The sequence below is a fragment of the Rhinolophus ferrumequinum genome, chromosome 25, assembly GCF_004115265.2.
Source record: "Rhinolophus ferrumequinum isolate MPI-CBG mRhiFer1 chromosome 25, mRhiFer1_v1.p, whole genome shotgun sequence".
Classification (NCBI taxonomy): domain Eukaryota; kingdom Metazoa; phylum Chordata; class Mammalia; order Chiroptera; family Rhinolophidae; genus Rhinolophus; species Rhinolophus ferrumequinum.
Window position 1 is genome coordinate 36289859 of NC_046308.1, and position 15816 is coordinate 36305674.

General features: G+C 38.9%; 1 protein-coding gene across 1 annotated transcript; it reads left to right on the plus strand.

Annotated features, from left to right (window-relative positions):
* Positions 1 to 14576: 14576 nt before the first annotated feature.
* LOC117017207 (putative olfactory receptor 10D4) lies at positions 14577 to 15501 on the plus strand. The gene is given in 4 exon segments (XM_033097154.1): positions 14577 to 14840; positions 14842 to 15208; positions 15211 to 15403; positions 15405 to 15501. Coding segments are annotated over 4 exon segments (921 nt in total).
* The last annotated feature ends 315 nt before the right edge of the window (positions 15502 to 15816 follow it).

The following is a 15816-nucleotide window of genomic DNA, read 5'->3' on the forward strand; positions in this document are numbered from 1 at the left end:
ACAAAGTTACGTTTTCTAACTATGCCTTTAGCAATATTGAGCTGTTAATTATTTCTCAATTTTCTCCTGAATCCAGGGAGAAAGAACACATACCATTTACTAGGTATCCCACAGACACACTAGCCTTAGTTTTCATGACATTTTAGTGATTTGTAGCTTTTGTATTCCATTTTTACTCATAAAAGTTTTCATCCTATTTGAAACCATTAGAGCAATGCCAAAAATATAAATCCCTTATTTGGGATTTATATTTATAAATTGTAGCTCTTACAAAGGCATGAGGCAAAAAGGACAAAATGAAGCTCATTTAAGTATAGATAAATGGGTTGAGGTGCAATATTAGGTTTCTATGCCACCTTCCATACTGACTAGCAAAATCTAAGATCACACAGAATCTTATTCTCACACTTTGGGAATGTCTATCCTAGATGATATGCATGGATCCAAGCAATTCTAATATCAGTTTGTTGTACTATTAATGCTAGATATTGGTGGAAGAACCCACATTCTGTGATATCTGGTAAAGCCTGGATAGTGATTATGGACAGATCCTCATCACACTAATACTTGTACTTTTCAATAAATTTCTCTTCTATACAATGCAAAATCCCATAAAATAGGACAGGCTCCTCTAGAGGGGTATAAAGCACCGTCAAGTCCTTTGCGTTTTAAGCTGTTGCTAGTAGTACTCTGGCGAATAATGTTGTTGTGTTGATTGGGTTCAGGGCTAAGCATAGTGGGGTATCTAATCCCAGCTTCGGTCTTAACTATCGTGTGTTCAGAATTTCTAAAGTCACTTTCATAGTTTATTTTTATTTTAGCTATGGCTTTTTACAGCTTAGTTAGAATTTAACTTTATCTTTTTGTACTCTTAAACACTCTACACCGTATTTCTGTTGATTTGGGTTAATCATGTGACCGTGGTGGCTGGCACGAAATTTACCTAGTGGGAGCCCGCTAGTCCGAGCAGGGGTGTCCAAACTGCGGCCCTCAGGCCAACTGCATCCCGCGATCCATTTTTAATTGGCCCGCAGCAAATTCCAAAAATCTATTTAGTTTACTTAAATAAACCAGGTGAGGCAATACGTACTTCACCTCGAGTGAGTGGCCCGGCTGTTTGTGTATTTTACTGCATATGGCCCTTGGTGAAAAATGTTGAAAAAAGTTTGGACACCCCTGCGCTAGTATATAGAACAGGAAGTAGAGCCCTGCGTTTAGTCATTCTGTTTGATTTCCTCATCGGGTAATGATGATGATCAGGGTCGGTAGGAGTGTGGCTTCGAATAGGACACAAAATATGATTAGTTCAGTGGTGGTGAATGTTATGATTAGGAATACTTGCAGTAGAATTAGCATAGTTATGAATAGTTTTTTTTGGTTTAATGGTTCTTTGGCCAGGCGATGTTGGCTGGCGATTAGCTTGAGTGGCAGGAGTCAGGTGGTTAGCATGAGCAGGGGTGTTGATAGAGAGCCAGAGACAAAGACTAATGAGGAGATTAGGCTATTGTTGGTGAGTTGGTTTAGTATTGGTAGCTTAATAGGCTGATCATTAGACTGTCTATTATGGGGTTGATTCAGATTACAGTGCGTTTTGATAGTCACACAAGGGGGATTAACATAGCCGTGGGGATGATGATTTTTAGCATTGTAATAGGTTTAGGTTTTGGACATGGTCGACACCATAGGTGTTAGACACTATGACAAGTAGGGATAGGCCTAGGGCTGCCTCACAGGCTGCGAACACTAATAATACGATTGGTATCATGCTTGATGTAGTTAGGTGTGTGTTTAGAATCATTACTGTTACTATGACGAACATAAAGAGTATTATACCCTCTAGGCATAAAAGTGAGGATATTAGGTGGGATCGGTATAGTAATAGGCCCAGTAGGGAAATTGTAAAGGCTAGTATGGTGTTTATGTAGATTAAGGCCACTTGATAATTATGAGTATATTCATAATTTAATGAGTCGAAATCATTTGTTTTATTTAAACTTTTTATCACTATTCGGTTCACTCTAGCCCCTTTTGGGATCATTCGTAGACTAGGCTAATGGCTAATAAAGAGATTAGGAGCAGGGATGTGTTGAGTATGACTTTCAGGTTGTCGGCTTGGGATGCTCATGGCAGGGGCAGGAGGAGGGCGATTTCTTGGTCGAATAGCAGGAATGTGATGGCTACCAGGAAGAATTTTATGGAGAAAGGCAGGCGGGCAGAACCCATAGGGTCAAATCCGCATTCCTAGGGGCTTGATTTTTCTGAATAGATGTTGGTTTGTGGGAGTCAAAATGCAATAGTTACAAGTAATAAGGCTAGGAGAGTGTTTGTTAGGAGAGTTAATATGAAGTTTTTTATTCTTTTTTGGGGTCTACCAAAGCTAATTGATTGGAAGTCAACTGTACTTTTTAATACTAAAAGAACAAGATCCTCTTCAATAGATAGATACGTATAGGAATAGTCATACGACATCTATAAAATGTTAGTTCCAGGAAGTGTCTTCGAATCCAAAATGGTGTTTAGATGTGAAGTGGAATTTTAGTTGACGTAGGAAACATACGATAAGGAATGTTAAACCAATAATAACGTGCAGGACATGAAATCCAGTGGCTATGAAGAATGTTGAGCCATATACTCCGTCTGAGATTGTAAAGGAGGTCTCGTGGTACTCTGAAGCTTGTAGTAGGGTGAAATATAGTCCAAGGAAAATGGTGATAAATAGGACCTGAAGTATGTGGTTGCGGTTACCTTCTATTAAGCGGTGGTGGGCTCAGGTGATGGATAGTCCCGAGGCCAGTAGAACTGATGTGTTAAGGAGAGGGACTTCTAAGGGATTGAGGAGGTAAATGTCTGTGGATGGTTAGCACCCTCCTAAGTTCAGGGGTGGGGGTTAGGCTTGAGTGGTAGAAGGTTCAAAAGAACCCTGAGAAGAAGATTTCCGAGATGATAAATAGGATTATTCCATATCGGAGGCCTTTCTGTACGATTGGTGTGTAATGTCCTTGAAAGGTACTCTCCCAAATGATGTCTCATCATCACTGGTATACAGTTAGTACGTTAGCCATTAGGCCAAGGGTTAGTAGTAGTATGGAGTTAAAGTGAAATCATATTTCTAGGCCGGATGTCAGAAGAAGGGTGGACAGGGCTCCTGTGAGTGGTCAAGGGCTTGGATTAACTATGTGATATGCGTGAGTTTGGTGGGTCATTAGGTGTCATGTAGGTAAAGGCTAACTAGTAGTGTGAATACGTAGACTTGAATTAGAGCGATAGCGAATTCTAGGATTAGAATAATGAATGTAATGAAGGCAGTAGCCATGCTAATACTTAGTAGGGCTAGCATGGCACCACTGATTAGGTGAATTAGGAGATGTCCAGCGGTGATGTTGCCTGTTAGCTGTGTGGCGAGGGCTATAGGTTGAATGAACAGGCTGATGATTTTGATAATTACTAGCATGGGGATTAGGAGCAGGAGAGTTCCTTGTGGTAGGAAGTGGGCCAGGGAGGCTTTTGTTTTATGAAGAAACCCTAGAATAACGGTTCCGGCTCATAGGGGGATAGCCATGCCTAAGTTTATAGATAGTTGTGTGGTTGGTGTGAATGAGTGTGGTAGGAGCCCCAGCAAATCTGTTGAGTCAATAAATAGAATAAGGGATATTAGTATTAGAGTTCAGGTTTGGCCTTTGGGGTTGTGGATGGCCATTATTTGTTTTGATGTCATGTGGATTAATCATTGTTGGATGGCAATAAGATCGTTGTTAATTAGCTGGTTTGTTGAGGGGAACAGGATGCTGGGGAATATAATGATTAAGACGACAATGGGGAGACCCATTATTATTGGGGTAATGAAAGAGGTGAATAAATTTTCGTTCATTTGGTTTCTCAAGGGGTGGTGTTTTGATGACTTGACTTCTAGGGGCTCTGGGTTGGAGTGGAAGGAGTGCTTTGAGACCTTTAGCTGTATTATGATAAATAGGGTGAGGACCACGGAAATGATGTTGATGTGTCTAGTTGTGGCATTTCATTAAGGAGGGGTTAGGTCCTCAGTCTTTAACTTAAAAGATTAACGCTGCTTAGCTTCTTAATGACTCTATGCTATTAATGATGATCATTTTTCAAAGTGCTTAAGTAGGACTCGCCCGAGGACAATTGGCATGAAGCTGTGTTTTGAGCCACAAATTTCAGAGCATTGGTTGTAATAGAGGCCAGGTGGGGTAGACAAGAGGGTGGTTTGGTTTAGGAGTCCTGGGATGGCATCTGTTTTTAGGCCTAGGGAGGGTACGTCTCATGAGTGCAGGACGTCCTCGGATGAAATCAGCGCTGGTCATGATGGGAACGTTAGTCATATGTGTTCTTGTGTGGTGATTAGGGTTGATAGTGAAAAGGGCTCGCTTAATAGTAGTACGGAGAGTAGGATAATTGCAAGGGTTACTTCATAGGAGATAGTTTGTGCTACTGCCTGTAAGCCTCCAATTAGTGCGTATTTGGAGTTTGAGCCTCAGCCTGATCATAGGATGGAGTATATGGCTAGGCTTGATATAGCCAGTATAAATAGGATGCCTAGGTTTATGCTGATTAATGGGTGTGGTATGGATAGGGGAGTTCATATTGTTAGGGCTAGGGCGAGGGCTGGGACTGGTGCAATAATGAACATGGAAATTAATGATGTTAGGGGACGTAGGGGTTCTTTGGTAAACAGCTTCATGGCTTCGGCGATTGGTTGGAGGAGTCCGTAGGGGCCTACAATGTTTGGTCCTTTATGGAATTGCATGTAGCCTAGTACTTTTTGTTTGATGAGGGTAAGGAATGCCATGGCTAAGAGGATTGGGACAATTACTAGTAGGAGATTAACTATGAACATGTTGTTAGAGAGAGGAGTTGAACCTCTGGCAATAAAAGTTTAAGTTTTATGCAATTACCGGGCTCTGCCACTCTAACAATCCCTGTTTCTTGTGCAGAGTTATTTGTAGTTACTAGATTAAGATTAAATCGTCTATTAACTTGAAGGTGCTTTAGTGAAGTGGGCCTCGCTTCTCTTGTCCTTTTGTAGTGGGAGGAGCCTAGAACAGATAGAAACCAACTTGGATTACTCTGGTCTGAACTCAGATCATGTAGGACTTTAATCGTTGAACAAACAAACTGTTAATAGCTGTGGCACCATTGGGATGTCCTGATCCAACATCGAGGTCATAAACCCTAATTGTTGATATGGATTCTTAAATAGGATGGCGCTGTTATCCCTAGCGTAACTTGTTCTGTTGGTCAAGTTTTGGATCAATAAGTGATGTTGTGTTTTGACTAGTTAGTCTAAATTTTGATCACTCGGAGGTTTTTCTGTGCTCCGAGGTCACCCCAACCTAAATTGCTAATCCATATAAAGGGGAGTTGGGCCCTGGGTAGGTAGTGATATGTCTTTATTGGATTAGTTAATTAAAGCTCCATAGGGTCTTCTCGTCTTGTTAGAGCACTCCCACCTCTTCACGGGAAGGTCAATTTCACTGATTGTAAGTAAGAGACAGTAAAACCCTCCTGTGGCCATTCATACAAGTTCCTATTTAGGGAACAAGTGACTATGCTACCTTTGCACGGTCAGGATACCATGGCTGCTGAACAGATGTCACAGGGCAGGCAGTGCCTCTAATACTTAAAATGCTAGAGGCGATGTTTTTGGTAAATAGGCGAAGTTTGTGTTTGCTGAGTTCCTTTTACTTCTTTTAATCTTTCCTTATTGCACTCCTGTGTTGGGCTAACAACTTGTTTTGTGGCTTTTCTTGGCTTTGGGTTGTGCTTGGGTTTATTGTTAACTATCAGCGGGTTATCCATTCTGATATAGATTTGTGCTGGGAGTAGTTCTTGTTACTCATATTAACAGTGTTGCTTCTATTTGGTAATAGAATAGTCCAGTTGTGTGCATTAGGAGTTAGTTTTTATTTTAGGGATTAAGCTTGTGGGTTTGTTGAGCTTTAATGCTTTCTTAATTGGTGGCTGCTTTTAGGCCAACTATGGTATTGGCTATACTTACTCTCTACTAAAGGTTGTACCCTGTGTCTAGAGAGTTGTACCCCTTTAGACTAGTATTTAAACTTATATTAGAATTGTTAGTTTTTCAGGTAAGGTTTAAATTTGAACTAATATTCTGTTCTGGACAACCAGCTATCACCAGGCTCGGTAGGCTTTTCACCTCTAACTACAAATCTTCCCATTATTTTGCCACATAGACGGGTTTGCTCTGTAAAGCTGTTTGTGGTAGCTCATCTGGTTTCAGGGTGATTAACTTAAGTCCTTTTTGCTAAATTGCTCTAGTTAAATCATTATGCAAAAGGTGCAAGGGGTAAGCTTTGCTGTTTTGTACTTTTAGTATGTCTTTCATCGTTCCCTTATGGTAGTGTCTCCATAGCGCCGAGTGAGTTTTCTATCTCCTGTACTTTCACGGGGGGGGGGGGGGGAGTAAATGTTTTGTTTTGGTTGATTATGTAAGTTGAGTTAGGTCGCGGCTGGGCTAGTGCTTGTTCAAAGTGTTCATTGTGTGCGTGAAGTCTCCTGGGTGTAAGCCAGGTGCTTTGGTTTAAGCTACACTTCGATGTGTCCAAGCGCACTTTCCAGTATGCTTACCTTGTTACGACTTATCTCCTCTGGATACATGGGAATAGGTTTGGGTAGTACTTTCATATTTGAGGAGGGTGACGGGCGGTGTGTGCGTGCTTCGTGGCCTAATTCAACCAAGCTCTCTGTTCTTTGTTTACTACTAAATCCACCTTCTGCTCTTGATTTCATGAGAGCTTTCGTATGTGATATTAAGTGTTCTTTAAGAAGAAAATGTAGCCCATCTCTTCCCAGCTCATAGGCTACACCTTGACCTAATGTTTTTATGTCTTATGTTTATGCTTACTACAGTTCCTTTTAAGAGTTTGCTGAGGATGGCGGTACATAAGCTGAATTAGCAAGAGCTGGTGAGGTTTATCGGGTTTTATCGATTATAGAAAAACAGATCATGTTTTTCTTATTCACTGTTGTGTCCATAAGACACAGCCCAGTGACACAGTAAGTAACCAGTGTAAGTTTGTAGAATGAATGAATGGATACTACTTAGCTATTCAAATTATGATCTAATTTCATATTTATTTATATAAAAAGAGGAATGTGAGTGAAATAACTAGGATGCAGGACAAGAACATGAACTAATTTAAATATATATCCACATTTAAGTAAAATTAAAGGTATATGAAAGCTGAAATCTGAATGAACGCTGACCACATTTTTGGCCACTTCTAAATCAGTGTTGTAACAACTGTTTGGCATTGAAGAGAAAAACAACTTTTAAACAGTTTAAATAGTTCTTACATCTAAAACTTTAGTAAAACACCTAACACAGAATTTTATTTAAAACACATATGTCCACACATACATGCACCTACCACTCCAAAGAACACATACAAATGGACAAAAAAAGTATGGAAATATGTTCAATATCACTAATTATTAGGGAAATGCAAATCCTAGTCACAATGAGCTATCATCTCACAACTATTAGGATTATTATTACTTTAAAAAGAAAATAAGTGTTGGCAAGGATGTGGAGAAATTGAAACCCTATGTACTGTTGGTGGGAATGTAAAATGATGCTGCCAGTATGGAAATTAGTACAGTGCTTCTTCAAAAAATTTAAAAATATGATTACCATGTGATCCAGCAATTCTAACTCTGAGTATACATACAAAAGAATTGAAAGCAGGGCCTTGAAGAGATGCTCATATTCATAGCATGTTTAGCAGTATTATTCACAAGAACTCGGGGGTGGAAACAATCAAAGTGTCCACTGATGATGAATGGATAAACAAACTGTGGTATATGGATATACATATATGGAATATTATCCAGATTTAAAAAGGAATTTCTGACACATGCTACACCATGGATGAAACTTTGAGACATTTTGTTAAGTGAAATAAGCCAATCACAAAAAGATAAATACTGTATAATTTCAGTTATATGAGGTATTTAGAGTAATCAAGTCAATAGAAAAAGAATGGTGATTCCCAGGGGTTGGGGAGAGAAAATGGGTGTTGTTTAATGAATATAGAGTTTCAGTTTTGCAAGATGAAAAAGTTCTGGAGCTTGATTGCACAATAGTAAGAATATACTTAACACTACTGAACTGTACACTTAAAAATGTTTGAGAAAGTAAATTTTATACTATGTATATTTTACCACAATTTAAAAATAAATATGCTGTTTTAGTTTTCATATATCCTTGTGGTTTTCCAGTTTGCTAATTCTTTTGTTTTTCTTATGACTATTGTTGAACCCTTTCAAATCACTGTTAAATTGTTAAATACTTGTTTGGTGTGGGCAGAGAAGAGTTGGAAAAATGTAGCCTAAGGTAGGCCTAGGGTAACCATTTACCAAGTCCTTATTTCTTACCAAAAACTGTGCAAGTGCTTTACATATATTGTCAAATTTATCTGCATAAGAACACTGAGATCCTGTTACAGAAAGTGAAACAAGGTTTGTGAGTGTCAGGTCATTTTCCCTACAGTTTGCGTATAAAATTAGGATTCTATCTCATATCCTCATGCAGTTATACGCAGTATAGCAATTTTGCTGAAAATTTGAAAATAAATGTTAGTCCTTTAACACACAGACCCCAATAAATCGTACCTCAGCTTTTTTTCCTTTCAGTATCTTTGGTATATGAGAGGAATCCCACATTATTTCTTATTCCTATCTTCAAGCTTTCCTTTCTCTCAGCCAACTGTAACTCTTCTTTTTATATTCACAAGTCACTGTCTGTCTTTTCTATTTTTCACTAATCTTTCCTTCCTAGCTTCTCCAGTTCTCTCCTTACCCAACACCCTGATTATAAAAACTAAAGACCCTGGGATACCTTATTTTTTAAAATCTTCATATAAATGTATCTACGAGGTCTGACAATTAAGTTCGTGAACTTGTTTCAACCATGTTGCTAACCTTTTTTTGATATCACAGGGATTATTCATTACGAATTTATACCAAATGGACAAAGAGTTAACCAAATTTACTTTTTGAAAATGCTGAAAAGGCTGCATGAAAAAGTTAGACAAAAATTACCTGAACTTTTCATCAATTCATGGCTCTTGCATCACGATAATGCACCAGCTCACACGGCACTGTCTGTGAGGGAGTTTTTAGCCAGTCAACAAATAACTGTATTGGAACAACCTCCGTACTCACCTGATCTGACCCCCAATGACTTCTTTCTTAACCGAAGATAAAGGAAATGTTGAGAGGAAGACATTTTGATGACATTCCGGAAACCAAGTGTAATCCAACGACAGCTCTGATGGCCATTCCAGAAAAAGAGTTCAAAAATTGCTTTGAAGGGTGGACTAGGTGCTGGCATTGGTGCATACCTCACCAAGGGGAGCACTTTGAAGGTGACTGTAGTGATATTCAGCAATGAAGTATGTTGCACTTTTTCTAGGATGAGTTAGCTAACTTAATTGTCCGACCTCATATGTATAAATGGATGACTGAAAGTGTGTTCATCCAAATTTTTAAAATGGATAATCCAATTTTGGGTATTTTCACTTGCTTCATTATGTTTCTCTGTGTTACTTTCATGATGTTGTAATAAGGTTGTAACATTTTTTAAGAGATATTTTTAAGAGGAAGAAAAAATAAAAAGGACCACCCAGTATGGAATCAAGGGAGGCAGTTTAAGTGAATCAGGAAGTTTTAGGGAAGAAAAAAAAAAATCAGAGCAATTACCCTGGAGGAAAAACTGTGCAGTCATTTATAAGCCCAGGGGTGTAGTATGTATTATGTTTTTTTTAATAAATTATGCCTGAACTAATATGTAATAAAATGTTCTAATCCCAGAGAGTGGAATTCTATTATTTTCATCCTCAATTTGTTCCTATCCTCTGTTGGTTTTAATCTTCTGGGTGTTTCCAGAATATATCTGTGTGGGGGCCTTATCTGATTACTGGAACTGAAGTATGATTCTCAGTGTAAGCTCAGGTATAGAAACTTAAAAAACAAAAAATGAAGTTCTCATATAATGTCATCAGATTCAGCTAAAGTGTGGCATTAGTCCACATACATTCCCAGGAACATTTATCTGACGTAGTGACTGTCTTTTCTCCATTTTTCCTGACCAAGTATTTCAAATTGCAGTCCTAAGTTCTTCCTTATTTGCTCTCATTGTATTTTTATTCCCTCTCTCCCACATACATTTAAATACAATGCTGCTTTAAACCCTCTTAAAGTTTCTTAAAGCTACTATTATAGATGTTATAATCTTAAAAAGTACCACTGAGCCTTAAGTAATCATTTGCTTTTCGGCCTCTCAAGCTTTATCTCACAATTGTTTCCCTCTCTTTCCTCAGTTCTTCAAATATGCTGTTCCTTTCCAAAGCCTTTGCACATGCTATTGCCCCTGCCTAGAATGGTTTCTGATCCCCCTTTCCCTGTGCGTTTACTCACTTTTCCGATCTCAGCTGGGATAACATTTTCTCAGGGAAGTCCTCCCCACCCCTCAAGGAACACAACCTCTCCATACAAATCATGATGTGCATACATATTTACTGACCTGAACAAGGACATGAGTGAACTACTTAGGATACACTTTCCCATTAAAATTTTTCAATCATCTGAACTTGTCTTTCTAGCATTTACCATATTAAATAATTATAATTTATATGTATGATTATTTGGTTAGCGTCTTTCTTCTTTTACTAAGCTCTTCAGAGTCAGTGATAAAGGCTAATTCCCGCTCACCAGAACATAGCAATTTTTGCACAGCACAGCATTGCTAATAAATTTTTGTAGAATGTATAAATTACTTCATTGAAATCTCTAATTTGTTCACATCACTTTCTTTTCTCTTGTCAGCACTTTCTTGTCTTACTTAGCTTCTTGTCTAGTTTATATTTTTTACTATTATTTTTTGACTATTATTATAGCTAGTTCCAAATTATTCAAATCCTGCCCTCTGTCATGTCTCCCTGCCCAGTCTTCAGTGAACTCACCTGCCTGCTTCATTCTTGCACCTATCCTGATAGGCTTTCTTAGAGAAAAATCACAAACCAGGCAGTTTTTTAAAGCGGCACTATAAATTCATGATTGCCTACCTCAACTCTTTGCTAGCAATCCTATTACTTTTTTTTAATTTGGATTGCTTTCATGCACGTTTGGGATGACTTGATATGAGGTTAGGACCTAAGACTTGTAGTCAACTCCTGAGTTCTAACTCATAAAGAATGTAAACAGGATTCACCAGCAAACTGAGAACAAAATGATCAGCAAGACTTCAATGATCCTTATCACAGGGTTCTCTGGTAAGTTGAGTGGAAAATGTGGCTTAAACAGAGTCCAAGTGAAGACTCTATCTCATCCTGGCTGAATTGGAGACAACGGGATCTCTAGCACAGGAACTGTCTGATTTAACCACTCAGTCACAGGAGGAAAAGCTGAAACAAGGAAAAAAGGTGGAATGGCTTTCTTCTCCCTCTATTGCTCCTAACTCATCACCCTTTCTCTGTCCCTTATTGAGAACATAGATCAAGTACACTATTCTATCATTTAGTTTTTTTGCATAACGTTTACTATTAAGTACAGTGTGTATGCATTGCAAGCCTTTTTGAACAAATGTTATTCTTTAGTAAATGAAATCTCCTAAAAGGTGAAATGCTTTTTTGTATCACACACACACACACACACACACGGTCTGACAATTAAGTTCGCGAACTTGCCACTGTGCGCTTACGTTGGCAGCACTGTACAAAAAGCTCCGTAAGGTTTCATAACCTTGGTATATCAGTTTCTTACAGTTGTGTTTGTGTCAACGTGTGGTGGTATCTTGCTCAGTGGTGTTCATTATTGTTGTTGTGTATTTTTGTGTGCCGTCACAAGAATGTCTGAGCTTGAATTAGAGCAAATAATGAACATTAAATTTCTTGTTAAACTTGGCAAGAGTGGAAGTAAAATCAGGGAGATGTTAGTCCAAGTTTATGGGGATAATGCCATTAAAAAACCGGCAGTATACAAATGGAATAAACATTTTTCTGAGGGGAGAAAATGTATCACTGATGAAGAGAGGTCAGGGTGGACAATAACGAGCAGAACTGACAAAAGCATTGCAAAAATTTGTCGAATTGTGAGTCAAAATCATCAGCTGACTATGAGAAGCATAGCAGACCAAGTAAACATCAATAGTGAAACAGTCAGGAAAATCTTAATTGAAAATCTTGGCATGAGAAAGGTGTGTGCAAAGAGGGTCCCCAAGGGAGCTCACCGATGAACAAAACCAAAAGAGTCAAAGTTTGCCAAAACCTTTTCAAGAGGAAAGACGATGATTTGAGCCATGTTATCACTGGTCATGAAACATGGGTGTAACAATATGACCCTGAAACAAAGCGTCAAAGTGTGCAATGGAAGTCAGCCAATTCTCCATGACCAGAAAAGTTAAACACCAGTCCAAATCAAGAGTCAAAATTATGTTGTTAACCTTCTTTGATATCAGAGGGATTATTCATTATGAATTTGTGCCAACTGGACAAACAGTTAACCAAGTTTATCATTTTTTTTTTAAGATTTTATTGGGGAAGGGGAACAGGAATTTATTGGGGAAGAGTGTGTACTTCCACGACTTTTTTTCCAAGTCAAGTTGTTGTACCTTCAATCCTAGTTGTGGAGGGCGCAGCTCAGCTCCAGGTCCAGTTGCTATTATTAGTTGCCGGGGTCGTAGCCCACCATCCCTTGCGGGAGTCGAACCAGCAACCTTGTGGTAGAGACGATGCACTCCAACCAACTGAGCCATCCAGGAGCCCAGCGGCAGATCACCTCAAAATGCCATGTTTCAATCATGGTTGCAGGGGGCAGAGCCCACCATCCCTTGCGGAAGTCGAGGAATCTAATGGGCAACCTGTGGTTGAGAGCCCACTGGCCCATGTGGGAATCAAACCAGCAGCCTTCGGCATGAGGAGTACAGAGCTCCAACTGCCTGAGCCACCAGGCCAGCCCCCAAGTTTACGATTTTGAAGTGCTGAAAAGTCTGCATGAAAAAGTTAGACGAAAACGACCTGAACTTTTTGCCAACAATTTATGCCTCTTGCATCACGACAATGCACCAGCTCACACGGCACTGTCTGTGAGGGAGGTTTTGGCCAGTCAACAAATAACTGTATTGGAACACCTTCTCACTCATCTGATCTGACCCCCAATGACTTCTTTCTTTACCTGAAGATAAAGGAAATATTGAGAGGAAGATATTTTGATGACATTCAGGACATCAAGGGTAATACGACGACAACTCTGATGGCCATTCCAGTAAAAGAGTTCCAAAATTGCTTTAAAGGGTGGACAAGGCACTGGCATTGGTGCATAGCTTCCCAAGGGGAGTACTTCAAAGGTGACTGTAGTGATATTCAGCAATGAGGTATGTAGCACTTTTTCTAGGATGACTTTGCGACCTTAAGTGACCGACCTGTGTGTGTGTGTGTGTGTGTGTGTGTGTAGTAGTAGTAGAAGTAGTAGTAATAGTATGCAAGGCATCTAACTAAAAGCTTTAACAGATGCCAAGTGGTATAAGATAGATAACTTCAAATGGTAGCTTAGAATTATTTTTGGCTTCTCAGTATGTTTCTTTCCCCTTTCTCCTGGCAATAGGCTTTTGCCCTACCCTTTGGAGAACTGCCCATCTCCATTTCACTGCACCCTGTGACTAAGCCAAGGAAATCAGATTTGAATCTGGAGCTGAGCCACACAGAAGCAAAGGCAGCTGAGGCTGAATCACCTTATGACAGTGCCCTGAGGCTGCTCTATACATTTTTACTGCTGAGACCCTTGAAGCTACCCTAGTTCCCACCCTCCCATAGGCCTAGTTTTTTATGAATTTATTTAATTCTCTGAGCTACCCCAATTACTATTGCTTATAATAAGTCAATCTTGTTGGTACAGTATAGTAAAATAGCATAATTTATTTATTAAAACAATACATACACATGAAAAAGTAATAAATATATAAATGTACATATGAGTGATACATGTGCCAAATTATTTTTTAAAGTTATTACTCCACTGAAGTATACTTTACAAAGGAAATCATAAAAGATTTAAACTCTAAACAGTTTCCTCCTTTCTCTCTCTCTCTCTCTCTCTCTCTCTCTCTCTCTCTCTCTCTCTCTCTCTCTCTCTCTCTCTTTACTTTCTAAGGTCCAATTATACCAAGTAGTTAATTATTCTCTTGCTCAATAAGGTCGCTGGCTCAGGGGAATTAATGTCCAAAGGAAAACCGAAGTTATTTAAAAAGACCCCGTGTTTGGGAATTATTGCAGCCCCTGGAATTAGAGAGGAACTGCAAAATGTAAGTGAGTTCTTGGTGAGATTGTAATAGGGGCATCTGTAAATAGAAACTGTACTGCAGAGAGATATCCAGTATGGAGAAAAGCAAGCAGATCAAGACATTTCCACTACTCTTTAAATATCTAGATCATTTTCTCCTTTTCCATTTTGCTGATTTAAACACAGTTAATTTAAATACATATTAAATTTAACTGCAAATTTCTTTTCACAGACACTCAAGAGTTGGTTCTTCCATAAAAATGAGAAATCACAAAATAGTGACTGAATTTCTACTGCTGGGAATCCCTGAGACAGAAGGCGTAGAGACCATCCATTTTCTCCTGTTCTCGTCTTTATATTTATGTAATCTACTGGAAAATATGCTTGTTCTTATAGCTATCATCTCCTCCTCTCAGTTTCACACTCCTTTGTATTTTTTCTTGGGAAACCTCTCTATGTTTGACATGGGTTTCCCTTCAACACTGCTCCTGAGATACCTTTCAGGGCATAGTCAAGGTATCTCTTTTTCAGGGTTGTATTGCCCAACTTTTCTTCTACTATTTCCTGGGCTCTACTGAGTGTTTTCTGTACACAGTTATGGCCTACGACCACTTTGTTGCCATATGTTATCCTTTGAGATACATGGTCATCATGAACCACAAGGTCTGTTCCATCTTGGCCACAGAGACCTGGATGGCTGGCTGTGTCCACACCATTTTCCTGACCTCCCTTTCTTTCCAGTTATCCTACTGTGGCTCTAATGAGGTGGACTATTACTTCTGTGACATACCTGCAGTCTTACCCTTAGCCTGTGAAGATACATCTGTGACCCACAGGGTAGGATTTACAAATGTTGGTTTTTTGTCTCTCAATTGCTTTTTCCTCATCCTTGTTTCTACACTCGTATTGGGATCTTCATACTAAAAATTTACTCTGCAAATGCCAGTCAAAGAGCATTCTTCATCTGCAGTGCATACATCACTGCAAATTTCTGTGCCTATGGGCCAGTAATTATCATGTATCAACAGTCCAATCCCAGTGCCTTGCTTGGTGCTTTAATTCAGATATTGAATAATCTTGAAACCCCATGCTGAATCACTGATCTATAGCCTGAGGAATAAGGGAGTAAAGTCAGCCCTGAGGAATGTATTTTCCAAGAAAGGCTTACCTCTGGGAAATGAATGAGAATCTCTAAAGATTTGCTGGACAAAATTTGATTCTCCATTTTAGAACAAATTCTTATCTGTAGTTTCCAAGGCATGTTGAAATTAATGATACTCTGAACATCACTAAATTTTAAAATACATGTTTGTTTTTATATTTCCCTATGTTTTTAAAATGAAATGTAATTAATAGACTCACTTAGCAGATTTTGAACTAATTCTTATGCTACATGGATTCTCTCCCAGCACCATCATTTTCCCTAAAACATTACTTAGTTCTTTAAATCTTTGAAAAAGTCAAAAGAACACATTTTCTTTTTTATAATCTGTTAGAAGT